The sequence below is a fragment of the Narcine bancroftii genome, chromosome 14, assembly GCF_036971445.1.
Source record: "Narcine bancroftii isolate sNarBan1 chromosome 14, sNarBan1.hap1, whole genome shotgun sequence".
Lineage (NCBI taxonomy): Eukaryota > Metazoa > Chordata > Chondrichthyes > Torpediniformes > Narcinidae > Narcine > Narcine bancroftii.
Window position 1 is genome coordinate 12,810,283 of NC_091482.1, and position 21,708 is coordinate 12,831,990.

The following is a 21,708-nucleotide window of genomic DNA, read 5'->3' on the forward strand; positions in this document are numbered from 1 at the left end:
ATACTGCAGTGTTAAGCTGATTGCACCTCTTAACACTTGCAAGTGCACAATAAAAAAAAAGGAAGATTGCCGTTGGAGATATTCTGCATTTCCATGGAATGTACTTTTGCGTTTAATGTTTTCAAAAGTAAACCAATGATTTTGCATAGACTTCAACTTGTGCAGCAAGTACTGACAACTTGCTTTTTGTTCCACAAGATTTAACTGAGTATATTAAGATTTAATTTCTGCAGTGCATCTGCTCTGGTCCTGAAAAACTAATTTTATATTTGTGGTTTGTCATTCCATTCAGAACTGCATTTGAAAATTCCAGAATTTCAAAATAATTGCTCATTTATTTAAAGACCAAACATTACACTATGTTGTAGCATTTCTAAAAAGTGATTAAAATATGTATTTATTTGCCTGAATGATATCTTGCATGCTGACAGAAGGCCTTTTATATCATGTTCAAAATACTGTTTTCACAGTATAAACTGTTATATTTCTTATAGAAATGGCAAGACATTATCAAAGAAGTCAAATTCCTACAGAAGTTAAGACATCCAAATAGTATTGAATACAAAGGTTGCTATCTGCGAGAACATACAGCATGGGTAAGAAATTGAACTTGTTTACGATCAAAAAAATTTTCAAGAACTTTAATAATTTCATCCAGCTTTTGCTTCAGTCTTCAATTGTTGAAGCCTTTAACATTTAATAATTGGCATGTTAATCTAAGCCTCATTGTGTGAGCCACCAATGTGATAGGAGCTTGATAGATTCAGAAGTGATGACTTGATTAAATTATAGATATGTGTAGGAGATATGTTCATAAAGATCTAACAATGATCCAGAAGACTCTTTAAAATTTAAATCATCCAATGAATCCGAAACGCATTGGATTTCAGTGATTAGCAATGAAGGTGGTCGAACGATTGAATATTTTATCAAAAATAGTCTTTTATTAAAAAAGTGCAGAATTATAGTTTCAGAAACCATGTTAGGTTTCTAATACAAAATCAGTTTATGAGGAAAATGTTATGTTTGCATCTGGATTTATCAACTGTTTTCTTTTGCAGCTGGTTATGGAATATTGTTTAGGGTCAGCTTCAGATCTTCTGGAAGGTAAAAAAAAAAATCATTATCTGCATGAACCATTATTGTTTCTTGAATAGGGAATATAACATTTGTGTAATATTGGGTAAAAATCAAGAAATAGTCAATTTTTCACTTCTCTAAAATTGTGGCACTGGCCTGATACTGTAAAAAAAAGACATACCAGGCATTTCCTGTCCATTAAAACCAGGACGTATCCAATCTAATTATCATCAAACCATCAGATTACTTTGATAAGAACAGAAAATAATATAAAAGGGATAAAAAAAAAAGACAAGGAATATAAAACCAGTTTATTTGCGGATGATGTTATAGTATTCTTAACAGAACCAGAAATATCAATAAAAGAATTATATAAGAAATTGAAGGAATATGGAGAAGTGTCGGGTTACAAGATTAACATAAATAAAAGTGAAGCAATGCCAATGAATAATGCGGATTTCTCAAAATTTAAGAAGGAATCACCATTCAGATGGCAAATGCAAGCAATAAGATACCTAGGTATACAAATAAATAAAAATCTCGGCCATCTATATAAACTCAATTATTATCCACTAATGAAAAAAATTACAGGACGATTTAGAGCATTGGAAAGATTTACCATTAACACTAATAGGAAGGATAAACTGTATTAAAATGAACATTTTCCCAAGGATATTATACCTATTTCAGGCATTGCCAATACACTTGACAAAGAAATTCTTCAAGGAGTTAAAGAAAATAATAAGGAAATTTTTATGGAAAGGGGGGAAACCGAGGATAGCACTAGATAAATTAACAGAATGGTATAAACAAGGAGGCTTACAACTGCCAAACTTTAAAAATTATTATAGAGCCGCAAAATTAAGATACCTATCAGATTTTTATCAAACAAGGGAAAAGCCAGATTGGACTAGATTAGAATTAGATAAAATAGGGGAAAAGATACCTGAACACATATTATATAAATGGGATGAAAAATTGGTACAACGTAGGAGTTCTCCAGTATTACATCATTTACTCAATATTTGGAAAAAGATTCATGTAGAAAGGACTAAAACAAATTACCAATTACCGAAACTAATATTGACGCAAAATAAGTTACTCCCTTTTACAATAGATAACCTTTCCTTTAGAGAATGGGAGAAAAAAGGGATCAAAAGAATAGAAAATTGTTTTTCAGGAAATAGATTATTATCCTTTGAACAAATGAAAGATAAATACAATATAACTCAAGATCTTCTTTGGCTTGGCTTCGCGGACGAAGATTTATGGAGGGGGTAAAAAGTCCACGTCAGCTGCAGGCTCGTTTGTGGCTGACCAGTCCGATGCGGGACAGGCAGACACGATTGCAGCGGTTGCAAGGGAAAATTGGTTGGTTGGGGTTGGGTGTTGGGTTTTTCCTCCTTTGCCTTTTGTCAGTGAGGTGGGCTCTGCGGTCTTCTTCAAAGGAGGCTGCTGCCCGCCAAACTGTGAGGCGCCAAGATGCACGGTTTGAGGCGTTATCAGCCCACTGGCGGTGGTCAATGTGGCAGGCACCAAGAGATTTCTTTAGGCAGTCCTTGTACCTTTTCTTTGGTGCACCTCTGTCACGGTGGCCAGTGGAGAGCTCGCCATATAATACGATCTTGGGAAGGCGATGGTCCTCCATTCTGGAGACGTGACCCATCCAGCGCAGCTGGATCTTCAGCAGCGTGGACTCGATGCTGTCGACCTCTGCCATCTCGAGTACCTCGACGTTAGGGGTGTGAGCGCTCCAATGGATGTTGAGGATGGAGCGGAGACAACGCTGGTGGAAGCGTTCTAGGAGCCGTAGGTGGTGCCGGTAGAGGACCCATGATTCGGAGCCGAACAGGAGTGTGGGTATGACAACGGCTCTTCAGCGCTTGACGTCCTGCTTTGCGGAAACTGCCAAAATGTTTGGCCTGGAAGTCAGCCTGAAGAAAACTGAGGTCCTCCATCAGCCAGCTCCCCACCATGACTACCAGCCCCCCCACATCTCCATCGGGCACACAAAACTCAAAACGGTCAACCAGTTTACCTATCTCGGCTGCACCATTTCATCAGATGCAAGGATCGACAATGAGATAGACAACAGACTCGCCAAGGCAAATAGCGCCTTTGGAAGACTACACAAAAGAGTCTGGAAAAACAACCAACTGAAAATAACTCAAGATACAGTGCTGGCATATTACCAATTGAGATCCTACTTGAAGGACAAATTAGGAAGCAGTCTGAGGTTACCAGAGGGAAGTAACTTTGAATATGTGATTACAGATACAATGATAATCAAAAGATTTATAACAAATATATATATTAAACTGCAAGAAAAGGAGAATGAGGAAACAAATGGTAAAACTAAACAAAAATGGGAACAAGATTTAAATATAAAGATAAAAAAGGAAACATGGGAGAAATTATGTTCTGGAATGATGAGAAATACAATAAATACGAGGTTACATATGATACAATATAACTGGATACACAGGCTATACATTACACCTCAAAAGTTAAATAAATGGGACCCAACAGTATCTGATAGATGTTTTCGATGTAAAAAAGAAATGGGAACAACAATTCATGCAATCTGGACATGTGAGAAAGTAGAAAAATTTTGGGAAGATCTAAACCAGATATTAAATAAAATTACAGAAAACAATATACCAAAAAATCCAGAGATCTTCCTCCTAAGTAACATAAAAAACAAAGAATTTGGACTTGATTTGGATGGTGCACAAAAAAGATTTGTTAAGATAGCTCTAGCCGTAGCAAAAAAATGTATTATGTCAACCTGGAAATCGGAAGATAATTTGAAAATACAACAATGGTACATAGAAATGAATAAATGTATTCCACTAGAAAAAATAACATATAGTTTAAGAAATAATATTGAAATATTTGAACAAATATGGGAGCCTTACATGAAACACAATAGAGAAAACCTACCGGGGACATTCACTACCTAAATTAACGAAAGGAGAAGGAAATGAAAAGAATTGACTCAGTGGAATTTCTTGTTTATTTTTATTGAATGACTACATTGTTTGACGGGTTTAATGTATCTTAGATTTTGTACTTTAAATGGACGGGGAGGGAGGTAGGGAGGGTGGGATGGGAGGAGGGAGAGGGGAGAAAATGGCACTGTATATATTTGAAAAGGAAAATGTTTGTATCATGGTTAATGTGGTTTATGGTGTGAAAAATAAAAAAAAAAACCCTTATCAGATTACTTTTGATAATTGGAGTATTGAAGAAAGGCGTTGTCGACAAGAATTAAACGAGCGTCACTAATCCGCTTATGATTGCTTGGTTTGTACATCAGATAATATGTTTGGCAAAAGAGCAGAATTCCCATGGTTGTGAGAGTGAACACTGGATTTGATTTCAGGGCAGCCATTGAAATAATGGAGTTCTGGTAAAATTGAAATTAGCTTTACAAGTCTCTTGGCCTGGACAACGATGGGCCAGGGTGTGGATAGCAGAAGTGATTCATCAAGCTGGTAAAGACGAACAATCCTTCAAAATTGATCATGTTAGACCAAACCATCTCCAGCTGATGCATTAATGGGTCTTCTATTATCAAAAAAGCAGGTTTACTTTTGATCATGTAGTGCTCAGTTTCACTTCCAACTTGGACCATTAAATCTGTATGAGCAATACACAAAAGTACTGGTAACGCAGCATCTTTTGGAAGAAAAGGGTAACCAAAGTTTCTGGGCTGAGCCCTTCAGCAACCCTTTATGTTCTATAAATGCTACATTACCTGCTGCGTTTCTTCAGCACTTTTGTGTATAGTATTGCTATCACAGCATCTGCAGACTTCCCTGTGTAAATCCGTCTTAGACTAGCTGTAATAAACACTTAAGCAACTCAATATTTTTCAGATTAAATACTCAGAGCCATGCAGAGCAGGCCCTTTGGCCTAACTCCATGATGGCGAAGTTGATATTCTTGGCTAGTCGCATTGGGACCATGCTCTTAGAAACATTGTTCATCTATCTGCCCAAATATCTTTTGAATTTTGTGATTGTACCCACTTCTGCAGCTTCTTCTGGCTCCTTTTGCAATATAGAGACCACCCTCTGAAAATGTTGCCCTTCATGTCCCTCTTAAACTTGTTACCTGTCACCTTGATCTCGAATCATCCATCCCTGGAAAACCAACAGTCAGCATTCATTTTATCCATGCCCCTCAGGATTTTACATTCTTGGGAATGAAGACCCAGCCTCTCTCTACAACTGATGGCCCAGTCACATCCTGGTGATTTGATGAATACACTGTTAACCACACAGTATGGGAACATTGCCAGTCGGAAAGTTTGCTCCACATCACACCTGGTCCTAATTCATTGACAGGTCTGATTCTGGGAACTCCCTTCTCCTGAAACATCTTGTTACGCTTCATTGCACAGACTAAATCAGTTCATGGAAGCATCTGACCCTATTTTTCTAGGAGGCAGTTATGGGTGCCAACCTCACGCACATCCTGAGGAACCATTGAAATAAAGTTTATCATAATGCTTTTGTCACTTTTTTATATGTTGTGGTTTACAACCTTATATATTCGTATAAAAGTTTGTTTTTTTCCCCCCAATCAGTTCATAAGAAACCACTTCAAGAAATTGAGATTGCAGCCATTACACATGGAGCTTTGTTGGGATTAGCTTATTTGCATTCTCACAACATGATTCACAGGTATGCCTGTTCAAAGGATCGATGCCTTACATGAAAATATTGTTGCATATATTTCAGTACTGTTTGTTTGCATTGAAAGTGATCACTGAAGCAAGATTATCACAAGAGCATGATGTAGGAGTTGATGTACAATAGCACTTCTGGTAGCCTAACATGACTCAGACTATTGTAGATCCCAAAATCCAAAAAATGAACATCAGTTGGAAGTCTCTGTTTCCACTATCTAAGATGAAGAATGTGTTATACCAGACTAGATGCAACTAGTAAAATTTTAAATTAGATGCTCTTATGAAACAATCGGGATGAAATGAAAAAAAAAAATCATGAATACATACTGGATAATTTAATGTCCCTGAAGTCAATAACTGAGTAAAAGTGGTTTCATGCACTTGTTCTCAATGGATTGTGCAAATTATTCTATTCACGGAAATTGAAATTTTGTACGGAAAATTGCTTCCCTTATAAGGTCTGAATATCTACATTCTTTGCCAAGATCTATCTATCTAATGTATTTCCATCGTTACTGAAAGCTACAAAATGAGCTAACCAAGGATAAACCACAATGGTTTTTAGTATTATATCTTTACTTGTGTCTTTTTCTTTAACCAGAACAGCCTAATATTTGATAATTAGTTACTCTTGATGTGTTGTTAGTTTTATCTCTGCTAACCATCAAGTCCCTATTTGTGCAAATGTCATTTACCAGTAATTGGCTCATAGTCTTCTGTGCTTTGGTGATTCAAAGGCTCGTTCTTAATTCTTCCTATGCCCATACCTAACCTTAAAACACCTCCAAAATGCATCAACCTAGAATTTATTGGGATTAAATTCCAAACGCTTTTGCTTCCCTGATTTACGAGCTGATCAGTTTGATTCTGCAATCGAAAACTACCACTATCACTATCAACACCATCACCAATACTTACACGACCTGTTAACTTACTAATCATACTTTCTACATTCCCGTACACGAAACCCTAAGAATCCTAGTTCTAAATGTAATGGTGCATCACTGGTCAAAAAACACCCTTCCACCATTGCCCTCTGTCTCAGTGACTTTGCTAACTTGCCTTGAATCCCATAACCTTTTGGACCTGCCTTCCATGGGGAATCTTGCCTTACAGAAATCTTTGTAGAGAACGTCATCAGTATATTACTTTTTAAAAATAAAACAATTAAATTAGTCAGAGAGGATCCCTCACCAACAAAGCCTTGTTGACTATCCCTAGTGCTGCCTTTCCAACTGCAGATTTATCCTGTCTCCCTTTATTCCAATAACTTTCCCTATTATTCTTATTTTATACATTTTATGACATAAATGTTCACAGACAATAATTTGGCAGAATTTCGTGTAAACTGCACAGCCAAAGTACTGTCTTGGCTAGTACTTTCTTTGACCATGTACTATTTTAAGAAATATTAGCATTAAGTAATTTATATTTGCTTGAATTTACATACTGATTATGAATAATATTTAAAGTTTAAATTTGATGACAATTGGATACCATTTATTTATTTTGTAACCAGGGACATCAAGGCAGGTAATATCCTCCTGACAGAGCCAGGCCAAGTAAAACTAGCTGATTTTGGATCTGCTTCCATAGTTTCTCCTGCTAATTCATTTGTTGGAACACCGTACTGGTAAGAAATCTTTTTACTCAAGAAGCAGGCGCCTTCTTTAATGTTCTTTATTATCAGAAGCAGATGCCAGAGGAAGTTATTTGGTTGTTACGTTAATAAATATATTTTTTTAATTATGTATTCTTCTGAATAATGGGTTATACAGTTACATTCATAAGAGAAGAAATCGCATTGATTTAATAATCTGGCATAGTCCCTTTGGCAAGTTTCAGAAAGCATTTTTCCTTTCTAGTAATTATTCTTCATTATAAGGTGTATGAATTTATTTTTTAAAAGCATGAAAGATGTCAATTATCACTTTGTCATTTTGACATTTATACACTTTTCATGATTGAGAATAGTGAAGATGTAAATAAATTGATTTTGCTAATTCATGTGGTGGACCTACCAGAGTTTACAGATGTGGATGGCTACATTGAATGTCAGCGTGTATTAAGTGGTACAGATGGTAAGCTGCAGCCTCACAGCTCCAGTCATCCTGACATCCAGTGCTGTATGTGTAGAGTTTGCACGACCTCCCTGTGACTATGTGGGTTCCTTGGTGCTCTGGCTTCTTCCCATAACTCAAAGACATGCTGGTTAATTGGTTGCTGTAAATTGTCCATACTGTGTAGGTGAGTGGTATCTGGGATTGTGGATGAGAATGTGGCGAGAATAAAAGGGATTAGTGGAGGATTAGAATCAAAGAGCAGTATAGCACGGAACAGGTCCTTCAGCCAACTTGTCTATGCTGGCCAAGTTGGCATTCGAGACTAGTCTTATTTACCTGCTTGATCCACATCCTCCTATCTCTCCAAATGTATTTTGAATATAACAATTTAGCCACTCCTGTAGCTTCATCTGGTATCTCGTTCCACACAAAATACTGTCTGAAAATGTTACGCCTCAAGTCTCTCTTAAATCTCTCATCCTTACTTAAAACTATGCCCTCTAATTCCTGAATTGTCTAATTTGGGGGAAAGAACTGTGAGGATTCACTTTAGCCATACTCCTCATGATTGTATATACCTCTACCTTGTCAAGGTCATCCTTCAACCTCTTACGCTCAAAGAATAAAGACTCAGCCTATGTAACCTCTTCATTAATTTTAGGCCCTCCAGTCCCAACAAATCCTGGCAAATCTCATCTGCACTGCTTCCATCCTTTCGGCAACCAGAACTGCACACCATACTCCAAGAGTGGCCTCACCATTGCCTTGTAGAACTGTACCATGTGGTCCCATCTCAATAATTCAGCTGTACTCAATATCCCACCAATGAAGGCAAATGTTCCAAATGTCACCTGTATCACCACTCTGTGCATCTGAGTTGGCAGTTTCATGGAACTAGGCACCTTTATTCCTGGGTCTCTCTGTTTCACAAAAGAGCCCTGCCAAAGTGCAACACCTCACAAATATCAGAATTAAATTCCATTTGCCACTCCTTGGCCCACTTTGCCAACTGATCTAGATTTTGGAGGTATTTTTGCATTTCTAATACAAAGTAAAACTTGCATACCTTGATAAAGATGTGTTACACATTTGATTGAAATAGGATGGCCCCTGAAGTGATTCTTGCCATGGATGAAGGACAGTATGATGGCAAAGTTGATGTTTGGTCCTTAGGAATTACATGCATTGAATTAGGTAAGGCATTGCTGTTCCTAAGGGATGTGAAATGGTTAATGTAGTTTTGTCATGATGCTGTAGTTTTTCACCATAAAATGTAATAAATATGATTTAATCATTTTTATTTTAATGAATTTCAAAACTGCAATTATACCATGAATGAAATCTTAAGTAACACACTAAATATTATCATTTCATTGTTATCAGTTCTGAAATCTGATTACTGTTACTTTGCCCACAGCGGAGCGAAAGCCTCCTTTGTTTAATATGAATGCAATGAGTGCCTTATACCACATAGCGCAGAATGAGTCACCTGCTCTTCAGTCTAATGAATGGTAAGTATATATTTGAAATCCCGAGATTTGTATGGAAACAGATGTTTCTAAATTATAAATAACTGCTACTTTAAGAAATACTTGTCAATAAAAGGTTTGTACCTAATCCTGAGTGTTTAAAATGATTATCGTAAAATGTATTCCAAAATCTAAAATAGGAGTTATATATTTTTCAGTATTTTCAGTGTTGAAAAACTGTTTTTATAGTACTGAAGCGTGTTGCTTAAGATTTATTTATGTGTGCGGACAGTAGTTTAGTAGACTTTAAAGCTTCAAATATATCACAGTGATAATTGAGATCCAAAGTAAACATTTTATTCATATTAAATATAAAGTATTCATACATGTATTTGGTTTCTTTTTCATTATCAGAGAATATCCTGTAATAGCTTGTTTGATTTGAATTTTATATGCAGGCAATTCTTCATATTATCTAAGCTGCAGGAAATGCATTCATTTTATGTGTACTTTGGCATCTTATAATCAAGAATATATATTGTAAGCTACAATGTTTCAAATTCATATCCCTCTCCTAATCTATGCATGTTTAACTAGCATAAGGAAAAAATGTCTTCCAGCATAATGATCACTCTCCAAGAATTTTGTCTCATAATACAAGGGGAAATCTAAATCTTTTAAGCAGCTCAGCTGCCCTTCAACTGAACTCAGTAGGTTATAAGTAGGTTCAGATACCTGGATTTATCTAATTAGAGCAGTTTAAATTAATAAGCAACTTAATAGCTGAATAGGAGAATAATACTTTAGACTCTGCAGTACCCAAAAAAATGAGAGACCATAAGACATAAGAGGAGAAATATGCTATTCAGCCCCACTGACCAGCCTTCTCCCCATAACCTTTGATGCCTTGGCTCATCAAAAACCTATCAATCTCTTAACTACACCCAACTGCCTGCGGCAAATTCCACAGATTTACCATCCACTGACTGAAGAAATTCCTATGTAATTCTGTTCTAAGTGGACACTCTTCAATGCTGAAGTTGTGCCCGCTTGTCCAAGACTCTCTCACCATGGAAAACAGCCTTTCAACAAATACTCTGTCCATGCCTTTCGACAATGGAAAATTCAATGAGATCCCCATTCTCCAAAATTCCTACAAATGCAGGCCAAGAGGTGTCAAACACTCCTCATATGATGACCCTTTCATTCCCCAAATCATTCTCATGAACCTCCTCTGAACCCTCTCAAACTTCAACACATCTTTTCTAAAATGAGGAGCCCAAAACTGCTCACAATACTCCAAGTGAGGTCTGTTACGAGCCCAGAGGACCCCAAACCCAGCAGCAATAGATATTCACCAAGACAAATGGTTACTTAAACAAATGTTGCTTTTAATTATCTTTAAACTTGAAAATACAATCAAACTTTAACTTATCGCTATTAACTTACTTGACTTAACTTCACCCCTTTCTAATTCTAAGCGCACGTGTATGTAATGTGTGTGTAAGTTCAGAAAAATTCTTTGGTTCACAGTCCAGTTTCACTTCTCATTCCTCCAAGTTGACTGGTTGCAGGCAATTCTTATGCTGTGCACAGAATTTTACATTTATAAAGTTCACTAGGCTTTGGGGCTTGAAAGGTAAATGGTTACCGCTTAGGAAGGAACTTGTTGGTTTTCAGAGAGATATTTGTTGTTCCAGGACATCCACAACTGATGTACTTCCATCAGCCTCTCCATTGTCTTGCTGACAAAACCTGCCCCTTCAGGGTTCCCCAGATGATAACCTCTTTCTTTCAGGTCATCACGGAGTTCCTTTTTATTTCACTTATTCCAAGTGAAACATTAGACAGCCAGTCCTCTCCTCAAGGGTTTTGACCAGGCTGTCTTCCAAACGGGATTGCCAGCTTGTTCTATTCTAGTCTTAGCTACTTCTGCGGGCTATAACACTGTGCAAGTGATCTCTCTCTCGCTCTCTCTCTCTCTCTCCTACATGATCGTCTCAGAGCAGCAAGTTCTCTTCCAGACATAGCAACTCTGACATCTGTTGCCTTTTGTAAACATCAATCCATTAGTGAAGTCTCTTGAGCACTCTTCAAATACTCTTGCAAAAGCTCTGGAGCTGATACATCTACTATGCGGCAGAGCTCTAATATTTTAAATAAGATCTGTTTTAAAGTGTTTGTATGTGACCTACTCTAACAAACCTTTCCCAATTTATCTCCCAAAAACATATCTATATGCTCAGGTCTCACGAGTGCCTTACAAAGCCTCAACATCACACCCCTGCTCTTTATAATATTCTCCTTGAAATAAATACCAGCATTGCATTTTCTGCCTTCACTCCACCTAACATCCAAGTTTACCTTCAGACTATCCTGCACGAGGATGCTCAGGTCCCTTTGCATCTGAGTATTTTCAATTTTCTCCTCATTTAAAAAATGATTTGCCTGTTTATTTTTTTTCCACAAAAATGCATGAGTGTACACTGTTCGACGTTCTATTTCATTTGCCACTTCTCTGCTCATTCTCCTAATCTGTCTGTCCTTCTGCAGCCTTGATGTTTCCTCAACACTACCTGCTCCTCCACCTACCTTCATATCATCCATAAACTTGGCCACAAAGGCATTCATTCCATAATCCAAATCATTAATATACAGCATAAAAAGAAGTAGTTCCAACACTGACCTCTGAAATACCACTAGCAACGGGCAGCCAATCAGAATATGATGCTTGTCTCCAATTCTCTGCTTTCTGCCAATCAGCCAATGTTTTACCCATGATAGTATGTTTCCTGTTATACCATTGCCTCTCATCTTGTTAAGTAGCCTCATGTGCAGCATCTTGTCAAATGCCTTCTGAAAATCCAAATACCCAAAATCCTCTGAATTCCCTTATCCAGCCTACTTGTCACTTCCTCAAAGAATTCCAAATGGTTTGTCGAGCAAGGTTTTCCCTCCAGGAAATTATGCTGGCTTTGGATCCTGTTATGTGTCTCCAAGTACTCCATAACCTCATCCTTTTCAATTGACTCCAACATCTTCCAACTATTGACATCAGGCTAACCAGCCTATAATTTCCTTTCTGCTGCCTCCCAAGAGGAAGGAAGATCAACTAATACCAAATCATTTTTGCAGGTTAAATTTTAATATCAAAATCACATTGAGCTTTCAGTTATTTTCAGGACAAGGATTAAAAAAAAGATATGGAAATAAACATATTAAAATGTAAGGTGCAAGACACCTTATCTGGGGAAATAAATATTTTGTTATCAGTTATATGGGAAGTCAGATGTGTTTTTATTGTGAGACAGCATTTGTAATTTTAATCATGTTTATAACCTGGTTGCTTTTCAACTGATCTCTTCACAATCACCTGAGGTGGACATGATATTTCTAAACAGACAATTTTGCATTTAATAATCTGTCTCTCCATCAGTTTTAATATTGGATAATGGCAGAAGACAAAATTAAGCTTTTCAACTCTTTTAAAAAATACTTGATATTTTTATTATTTTGAATGAGACCAGTAACTTCAATTCATCAACCTTGATATCCTAATTAATACATATTCTGTGGGAGATTCAAACTAATTTCTCTGTTTATCAGTGAATTTGGGTAATTTCCAAGCATAGTTCACACTTAATTTTCAACGCACCAAGTTCCTGATGGTTTTCTAATATACATATTCATACCATTACATTTCATCTTCAGCAATAATAATTTATTGTGACTTCTATTTTAGATATTTTTACTGAGATTCTTCCCTGGTTAGAAAATTGCTCCTTTCTTTATTTCTGGATCAGAAGGTGATAGAAGAAAATATTAGAGAACCATATTCATTTAAAAACAACTTTTCTAAGGTTCAGTTAGCTAAATTTTAGCCTAATATTTCCTCTAAATGTGATAAATACATAACTGATGAAGATATATTGTATCATATGTTTTGGGTATGCCCCTCTCTCTTTAATTTCTGGCAAGGGGCATTTCACATCTTATCGTTAGTTCTTAATATTAATTTGACCCTTCGATTTACCCATGATAAATGGGTAGACTATGATAGATGCAAGCAAGAAAATCTGAAAATCCTAGGGTTTTGTGCAGTTCATTACGTGGCTGGGGAAACTCAGTAGGTCACGCAGCATGCATAGAAAGTAAAAAGCGGTCAATATTTTGAGCCTGAGCCTTTAAAAAGAAACGTTTGGATTTCTGCAGACGCAGTGAAATAGAAGTATTGATTGTTGACTCTTTAAATATCTGTGGAATTCTCTGCCCAATGAAGCAGTGCATGCTTGCCTCATTAATTGTATTAAGACACAGTTACATTTTTGAATAAAGGGTAATGGGGCCAGATCATGCATGATCTTAGTGAATGGTGGAACAGGCTTTCCTATTTATTATGAGCCATACATATTTTTGTTTTTTTAAAGGAACTTATTTAAGCAGCAAATTTCAACCATGAGGAATATATGTGCAATAGTTTTTGAGTTGATGTAATTAATGATTACATCAATACTACAGTTGAAGGAGCTTTAATAAAAAGCACAAAGCTATCTTGTTCCTTATCCTGACAAAAGATAGCTAACTTGATTCCACATTACAAAACGGTTTTAAAGATGTAGCAAGTTAAAGAAACTGGATTCAGGTAGATTATGGGACCCTTAAGGAGTGGAATCTAGAAGAAGTCAGTTACGAGCTAATGTGGTAATGGTATAAAGATGGAGAATATTGCAGGCATTAGCTGGTGAAATCTAATGAGTTAAGATGATAGGACAGGTGGGATGGGTATGCTAGAATCAGCTGATGCTACCAAGAATGAAGTAAAATCGCAAAGGGAAGCATGAAAATATCATAACATTTGATATAAAATCAAGAGTTGCTGCCTTCAAGAATACAGGATGAAATTAGTTGGGATAATGTTCAAGTTACTCCCACAATCTTATAATTTTTCAAAATTATCACTGGCATCAAGCCAGCATCAAGGAAAGAAATTGCAAAATAAAATCACAAAATTTATCCTCTACTGTCCTAAGTTTGACATTAGCCTATCCAGGCCCTGCAGTGGATCTTCTTGCATGGTGCAAGGTGCAGTCTTCTTCCAGTGGGAGACAGACTGATAGCACATTGGAATGGCAGGGTACTGCGAAATTCCTGTCATTTGAAAACACTCGGTAACTATTGAAATAAATTAATGTATTTCTTTTTCAATCTTTTTATTGGTTTTAGCATATGCAAAATGCATAAATGGTAATAATAATAAAGTAAATTAATATCAAGTTAGAAGTATCAAATAACAATGTACAAGGTTCATATGAACTATGTTATTAAATTGAGAAAAATAAAAGAGAAAAAAAAAATATATTCCTAAACTAAGAATCAAATCCCACCCTATGAGGGTTGCTGGCCAAGTTAAGAAGTCCATGATAATAACTATGGGGTCATTAAAAAAAAGATAATTAATCTACAGATTTTGAAAGTAATTGAGAAAAGAACCTCAAAGAGAAAGTAAGTTAAGATCCATTGCAGTTGAAGAACACCTATTCTTTTGTCTAGAGACAGACGTGCCCTCACATCTGACACCAATTGAGTATGAGTGGGAGGGACAGCATCTTTCCATCTCAGCAAAATAGCCCTTCTAGTAATAAGGGAAGCAAAAGTCCCTATATTGAATTGTGAAAAAGTCTATAGTAAACCCATTGGCCCACTCACTCCAAAAATAACAATGAAAGGGTTAAGGGTCAAATTAATATTAAGAACTAACGATAAGATGTGAAATGCCCCTTGCCAGAAATTAAAGAGAGAGGGACATACCCAAAACATATGATACAATATATCTTCATCAGTTATGTATTTATCACATTTAGAGGAAATATTAGGCTAAAATTTAGCTAACTGAACCTTAGAAAAGTGTACTCAATGGACTACTTTAAATTGAATTAATGAATGCCTAACACAAAGAGAAGATGAGTGAACACGTTTCAAAATAGTATCCCATGTAGTTTCGGCAAAAGGTATTCTCTCCTTTCGATACTTGGAGCACCCTTGCCTTTTTTTGGCTTCTAAGTTAACTGATAATTTGGTAGTCAGACACGCTCTGAGAATTTGGTTTCAATTTAGAAAACATTTACACTCAGTGGCTAAGCTTGGGTATCCAATGTTTTCTAGATCTATATATTGACCAAAATTTGGCTTCTTTTGAACAATTATCTATTAAATTTTAAAATACTGTGACAGATTATAGATATGTTTTTGAGAGATAAATTGGGACAGGCTTTTTAGTGTAGGTCATATACAAACACTTCAAAACATCTCATTTAAAATACTGGAGCTCTGCTCAAGCTAAACAGGGTGACTCCAAGAGTCTTTGCCCAAGAGACTTCACTAATGGATTGCTGTTTTGTAAAGCAACAGATGAAATAACTCGGAGGAGTAGGTTTGGAGCCACAGGCTCTCTGGGAGGGCTGCTTGCTGTTCTAAGAGGGTCATGTGTTTTTTTTGCAAGCAGAGTGGGAGTCAAACAAGCTTTTCTGTGTGTGTGTGTGTGTGAGAGAGAGAGAGAGATCAGTTCTGCAGTTCTACAGTCAGCAGAAACAGCTGGGACTGAAACAGGGCAAGCTTGTGGAAAAACCCCATTTTGAAGACTGGTTGTGAGTGCTTAGTTCAGCCTGGTCAAAGCCCTTGAGGTTCATACCTGAGGAGAGGACTGGCTGCCTAATGTTTTACTTGAAATAAGAGAAACAAAAAGGAACTCTGTGGTGACCTGAAAGAAAGAGGTTATCTGGAAAATGCTGATGGGGCAAGTTTCTTCAGCAAGACACTGAAGTGGCTGATTAAAAGGAATCAGTTGTGGGTGTCCAGCGAACAACAAATCTCTCTCTGAAAACTGACAAGAACCTTCCTGAGCGGTAACCATTTACTTTTCTGTGCTCAGTATAAGAATTGCCTGCAACCAGTAAACTTGGAGGAATGAGAAGTGAGTTTGGACTGTGAATCAAAGAACTTTTCTGAACTTATACACACATTACATACACATGCGCTTAGAATTAGAAGGAGGTTAAGTTAATAGCGATAAGTTAAAGTGTGATTCTGTTTTCATGTTTAAAGATAATTAAAAGCAACTTTTGTTTAAGTAACCATTTGTCTTGGTGAATATCTATTGCTGCTGTGTTTTGGGATCCTCCAGGCTTGTAACAATACCTAAATATCAAATTTTTCATTATTTACACATTAGGAACTTCTTAAATTCTTTAATTTAGAAGCTTCCCCAGGATTTAAATTTTATCCTTATTTGGGAAGTATATAATTTTAAGCCTAATCATAAAGAATTGCTTTCTGCCCTTTATGAACTACTTTTAAGATCTAAGGATAGTTCCCTGGGTGTATTAAGAACTTATGGGAGCAAGATTTTCAACAACCACATAAAACAAATTAAACTGAGCGAATTCACCTTTCTCCTGTCAGATTTCTCCCATTCATTGTGGCGGAACACTTGGTGTAGGGCAACTGCTTTACAGCACCAGCGATTGGGACCGAGGTTCAAATCCCGTGCTGTCTGTAAGGAGTTTGTACATTCTCCCCAGGGGCTTCAGTTTACTACCACTGTTGGGGGTGTAGGTAAATTGGGCAGCACAAACTTGTGAGCCAAAATGGCCTGTTACCGTGCTGTATATCTAGATTAAAAATTATAAATTATTTTAATGGGAATCCTGTACTTGTTACTTTGGGCACATATCCCATTCTCAGGGCCTGCAAATTTATGCTACTCTGTTGAACTTTGGAGAATTCTCCAGCCAGAAGCTCAACTACACCAGCCACTTAAGTAATATAAAGGTCAAAGGCTGGGCACTCCTTGGCCACCTCAATAAAGTAATGACCATGTACTGATCATTTGTCAAATAATGAGATAGTTGAAAGCAGCTGCAGTAAATCTCAGACAATTAGACTGTCCAGTACTTCTTCCATCACCCTAAACATCCATTCATTCTGAAACTGCATGGTAGCTTCTTTGTAAACTGCCCAGAGAATGCACTGCAGTAATTTATCAAGACTTGTTCAATTAAATAAATCTGTGAACTCCATCAAATGAAGCGATGAACAAGTTTCCCTCCAAGTCACAGACCTTCACATTTGGGGTCAAATTTCTGTAACTCTCCACCTTACATACAGCAAGATGGGAATCCCTTAATTTTGCAGACTGCATGAGGTGAAGACGGTGGTTTGGCACCTTCATCTACTGGATAACAGGAGTGGCTGTAAATATTAACTATCTTGGTAGTGTCGTAAGGATAGATATTTAAACAATCATCGTTCAATCAGTAATTCATCAGCCATCAGGTACAGTTTTGGCATCAGCAAATACAGTCATTGTGGAATGTGCAGTAAGTATTTGATGGATGATGCAGATGTGTATAACATCTGCTGAATTACCTGCTGCACCATTATGCTGTCCACATGTCAAAGTATCTTATTTCAACGTCTCTCAGTTTGCTTGTTTATTTAACATAAATCCATTAAACATTGAGATTTAAAAACCAATTCAGTTTCAACAGGAAGGACAATTATACTTTGTGATCTTTGTCACCTGTGAAAAGTTACTGCTTTCCATGTCCATTTTTATGAGGCTAAAGATTGCGCAAACAAAATGCACTCAATGGGCCACCAATGCAATTTACATTGTATAAAATTGGTCCCTAATAGTACTCGTTGAATATATTGGAAAAGATTGAATTAAAAAGGGGATGTCTCAGATGGCTTCATTATACAGTCCAAAGTGTCTTCATCTAAATATTTTATTTCAGTTTACCTTTGTGCTTCTTATTTGGCTTTAATGTTGCAATGCCTCCCCCCTCAACCCCTCCTCTCAGAAGTACTTCTGACATGATTTACAAACAAAAAAATTGAAATTTTGTATTTTCAATTTGTGGGATTGGATTTTTAACATAAAAGAGAATGTACCTTTGATTAAAATGAATTCTTCACCATTTTTGGAAAAAGGAACAATTTCCATGTTTTCTCTATATAATGCGATAATTTTCAAATGTATTACCTGCCAGCCCCTTAGGACTCTGCTCAAAGGTTATGAGCCCCCTTCCCTGTGAAGCAGCCAGGTTTACTTGGTTTCCTTTGCTCCTTTTTCCTACCGACTACATAAAAAATAGGTGCTTATTCTGTGGCCAGCCCTTAAATGTGGTGCGGCCCCTGGAAGGAACTATATGACCCCTGTTGAGAATGACTTCTGTAAACAACCCCTTAATGGATACACAGGTGACCCTGGTATTATGGCTGTATCTCAGTTTTCCGCAATGCAAAACCACTTTTATCTGTGAGAGTGAATTTTATCCAGTATATCAAAATTTAGGAAAGTATATAGTACAGGAGAGAGCTTTGGAAGATGTGAGATGTTTACTAACATTTCTTGTAACACTTGCCTAGTCTTGAGTGGAAATGTGGATAGAAAGTTAGTGGGTAACTAAGTCATAGTAAGGTGTACCACTGAGCTCCTAATTAAAATCGCATTAGAGGCCATCTTCACTAATTTTCCACAAGCACCGTATTTTCCCCAAAAAATAGAACCACACAATCCAAATAACAATCTTTCCACATTAATCTTCCAAAGAATGAGTAACTGAAAACTCTACTTCATCCATGAACTTCTAGCCATTAATGATATTAACAAAGATGTTATACGCCTCCCTAAGCACTTAGTGTTAAAGCTGTTCTGTAGCCAGTAAGTTACTTTAGATGCATTGTCATTTTTGTCATGTAGCAAGTGTAGCCAACAATTTACAAACACAAAGATCCCCAAAATGATAATGATGAGAAATCTCCTTTCTTTCAGGGATATTTAATATCCATTTGAGAGGGAGGGGAGCAAATGAAGTGTCAAAATTTTAATGTTGCATGAGAAAGATGGTATTACAGAAAATGCACTCAGTTTTGTTCTGAAGTTCCAGGTTAAATTTTGGAATCTGATCTCTACAGAGAAATTTGAATTCATAGCTCTCTGACACACACGAAAATGCTAGCTAGAAAATGGTTTTAATATCGTGACTGAAATTTCCATAGATTACATTTTTTTCACTGAATACCAATTGGTTAGCCACATGTATATCATTTTAGTCATGTGTAGCAAAGTCTCCAGAAGTGCCAACTGCAAGAGTCTTATTTACATCATATTTATGGCATTTGATCACGGCAATTAACTGAAAACTAGTTCGCCAATATAAAATAGCCTAAACTCCACTTTTATGATTTGGTAAATATTTGTATCTTGTGCCTTGATTTTATTTTCACAATTCTATTAATTTTCTCCAAGTACTGTGAATTGTCAATTTCAGATCGGAATGCCATGGTTTAACTTTATTGTGAAACCATTAGTCATGTTTCCCTTTAATACTTATTCTGTGGTTTCCCTCTCTCTGTAATTTGCTTAGGTCTGACTATTTTCGCAACTTTGTAGACTCCTGCCTCCAGAAAATTCCTCAAGATAGGCCTACTTCAGAGGAACTTCTGAAAGTCAGTAGAATTCTCTATTCCATTTTTCTTAATCATGCTTATTTGAATTTACAAGGTGCAGAATTCAGGTTTGATTTATCATGCTTCTTATTAGTGTTTATGTCATGAAGAAAAAATTAACTTGAACACTACATTTTTTTGAAGTATAAAATAAATTTTGTGCACGCTATTTATATTTTTTATGTAAAAGTGGAAACATTTTTTTTCCCCATCTGAATAATAATCTGCCCATCTATCTGCAACTGAAGTGCATGACCATCCACTTTCTGACATTGTATTTCATCTCCCACCCCTAATCTATCCAAGTCTCTTTGCAGTCTTTCATTATCCTCGGCACCACCGATTTTGGTATCATCTGCAAATTAGTCACAAAGCTAAATTCAAGGATGAAACTTTGAGATCTTTATTGTGTGATTGTCCTCCAACTAATATACATGCTGCTAGTTTCATTCTGAAACAATTGGATGGGTTTATTGTGAGTGTTTATTTTGCAAGTTTTGCTTTAAATGTGAATACAAAGTTTGTGTAAGAAAATAGTCTCATGTGGAAAAATTGTTCGTTATGTATTCAAGTATAAACTTAGCTAATTTGCTTCACTTACAGCATGCTTTCGTTATTAGAGAGCGCCCTGAAACAGTGTTAATAGATTTAATACAGAGGACAAAAGATGCTGTCAGAGAGCTTGATAATCTCCAGTATAGAAAGATGAAGAAAATCCTTTTTCAGGAAGCACATAATGGCCCTGCAGTTGAGGCACAAGAGGAAGAAGAGGTAAGAGGGCTGTTGTTCATCCTAATTACATTTTAATTGTGTTCTAGTTAATTTTGTGTGTTCATTTTTTTACACCTTGGAGAAGTTGAGTAATTTTGTTAATTTAGTTGTAATTTTTGGTTTTGCTTTTCTTTTGCTAAACTAATGTAGCAAGGCAGTTTGCAGCAATAATCTGGATGTTCTTAAGTATATTAAATTCTGGGCTGTGGAAATATTCTTTAAATATAAACTTCATACTTAAAATAATAAACATCAGATGTTCGTTGTAAACATTGACAAAGAAAAATTTTTTAACTATTCTACCTTTCTCATATAGCAGGTACAAAATGGCTTTCTTGTGATGTTCTTGTGATTTATTTGAAAGGAACCTGAGCACAGTGTTGGTAGAACGGGCACTGTTAACAGCGTGGGCAGTAATCAGTCTATACCAAGCATGTCGATCAGTGCTAGTAGCCAAAGCAGCAGTGTCAATAGTCTTCCAGACACCTCAGATGATAATAGTGAGATTGCCATGATGCAGGAGGGAGATCACACGGTGATGTCAAACAGCTCTGTTATCCACCTAAAGCCAGTAAGTCTCCTTGTGCTTTTTCATTTGTTTGTAATTTGTTTGACCACCGCCAGTGGGCTGATCTCGCCTCCAACCGTGCATCTTGGCGCCTCACAGTTCGGCGGGCTGCAACCTCCTTGGAAGAAGACCGCAGAGCCCACCTCACGGTCAAAAGACAAAGGAGGGAAACACCCAACCCCAACCCTCCAATTTTCCCTTGCGACCGTGCCTGCGTGTCCCGCATCAGACAGTCACCAACGAGCCTGCAGCAGACGTGGACGTACCCCTCCATAAATCTTCGTCCGCCAAGCCAAGCCAAAGAATTTAGGGTTTGTGGGTTCTATGGAAGCACAGAATTTTTGGTTTTATTGAAAAATGCAAGTTTCTATTATTTTGGACATATCTAGTATAGTAAATTGAAAATGTTTTTAAAGGGAAATTCAATGTATTTCAATAATTTTAACCACTAGGGAAAGGAGAACACAAATGAACATCTTTTTGCTGTAAAGCAATTTCATAAGAACATAAAATATACTGAATGAAGTCCTTGGATCCTGCCCAATA

General features: G+C 36.7%; 1 protein-coding gene across 5 annotated transcripts in view; it reads left to right on the forward strand.

The window, feature by feature from the left end:
* The window catches only part of taok1a (TAO kinase 1a), a 143,489-nt gene that overhangs the window by 87,311 nt on the left and 34,470 nt on the right, over positions 1-21,708 (forward strand). For all 5 annotated transcript variants that reach the window (XM_069910999.1, XM_069910998.1, XM_069910997.1 and 2 more), the window contains exons 4-12: positions 495-596; positions 1,062-1,107; positions 5,675-5,771; positions 7,299-7,412; positions 8,945-9,036; positions 9,260-9,353; positions 19,742-19,823; positions 20,427-20,594; positions 20,959-21,165. In XM_069910999.1, the coding sequence (XP_069767100.1) occupies positions 495-596; positions 1,062-1,107; positions 5,675-5,771; positions 7,299-7,412; positions 8,945-9,036; positions 9,260-9,353; positions 19,742-19,823; positions 20,427-20,594; positions 20,959-21,165 (1,002 nt within the window). The remainder of the gene's footprint in view (positions 1-494; positions 597-1,061; positions 1,108-5,674; positions 5,772-7,298; positions 7,413-8,944; positions 9,037-9,259; positions 9,354-19,741; positions 19,824-20,426; positions 20,595-20,958; positions 21,166-21,708) is intronic.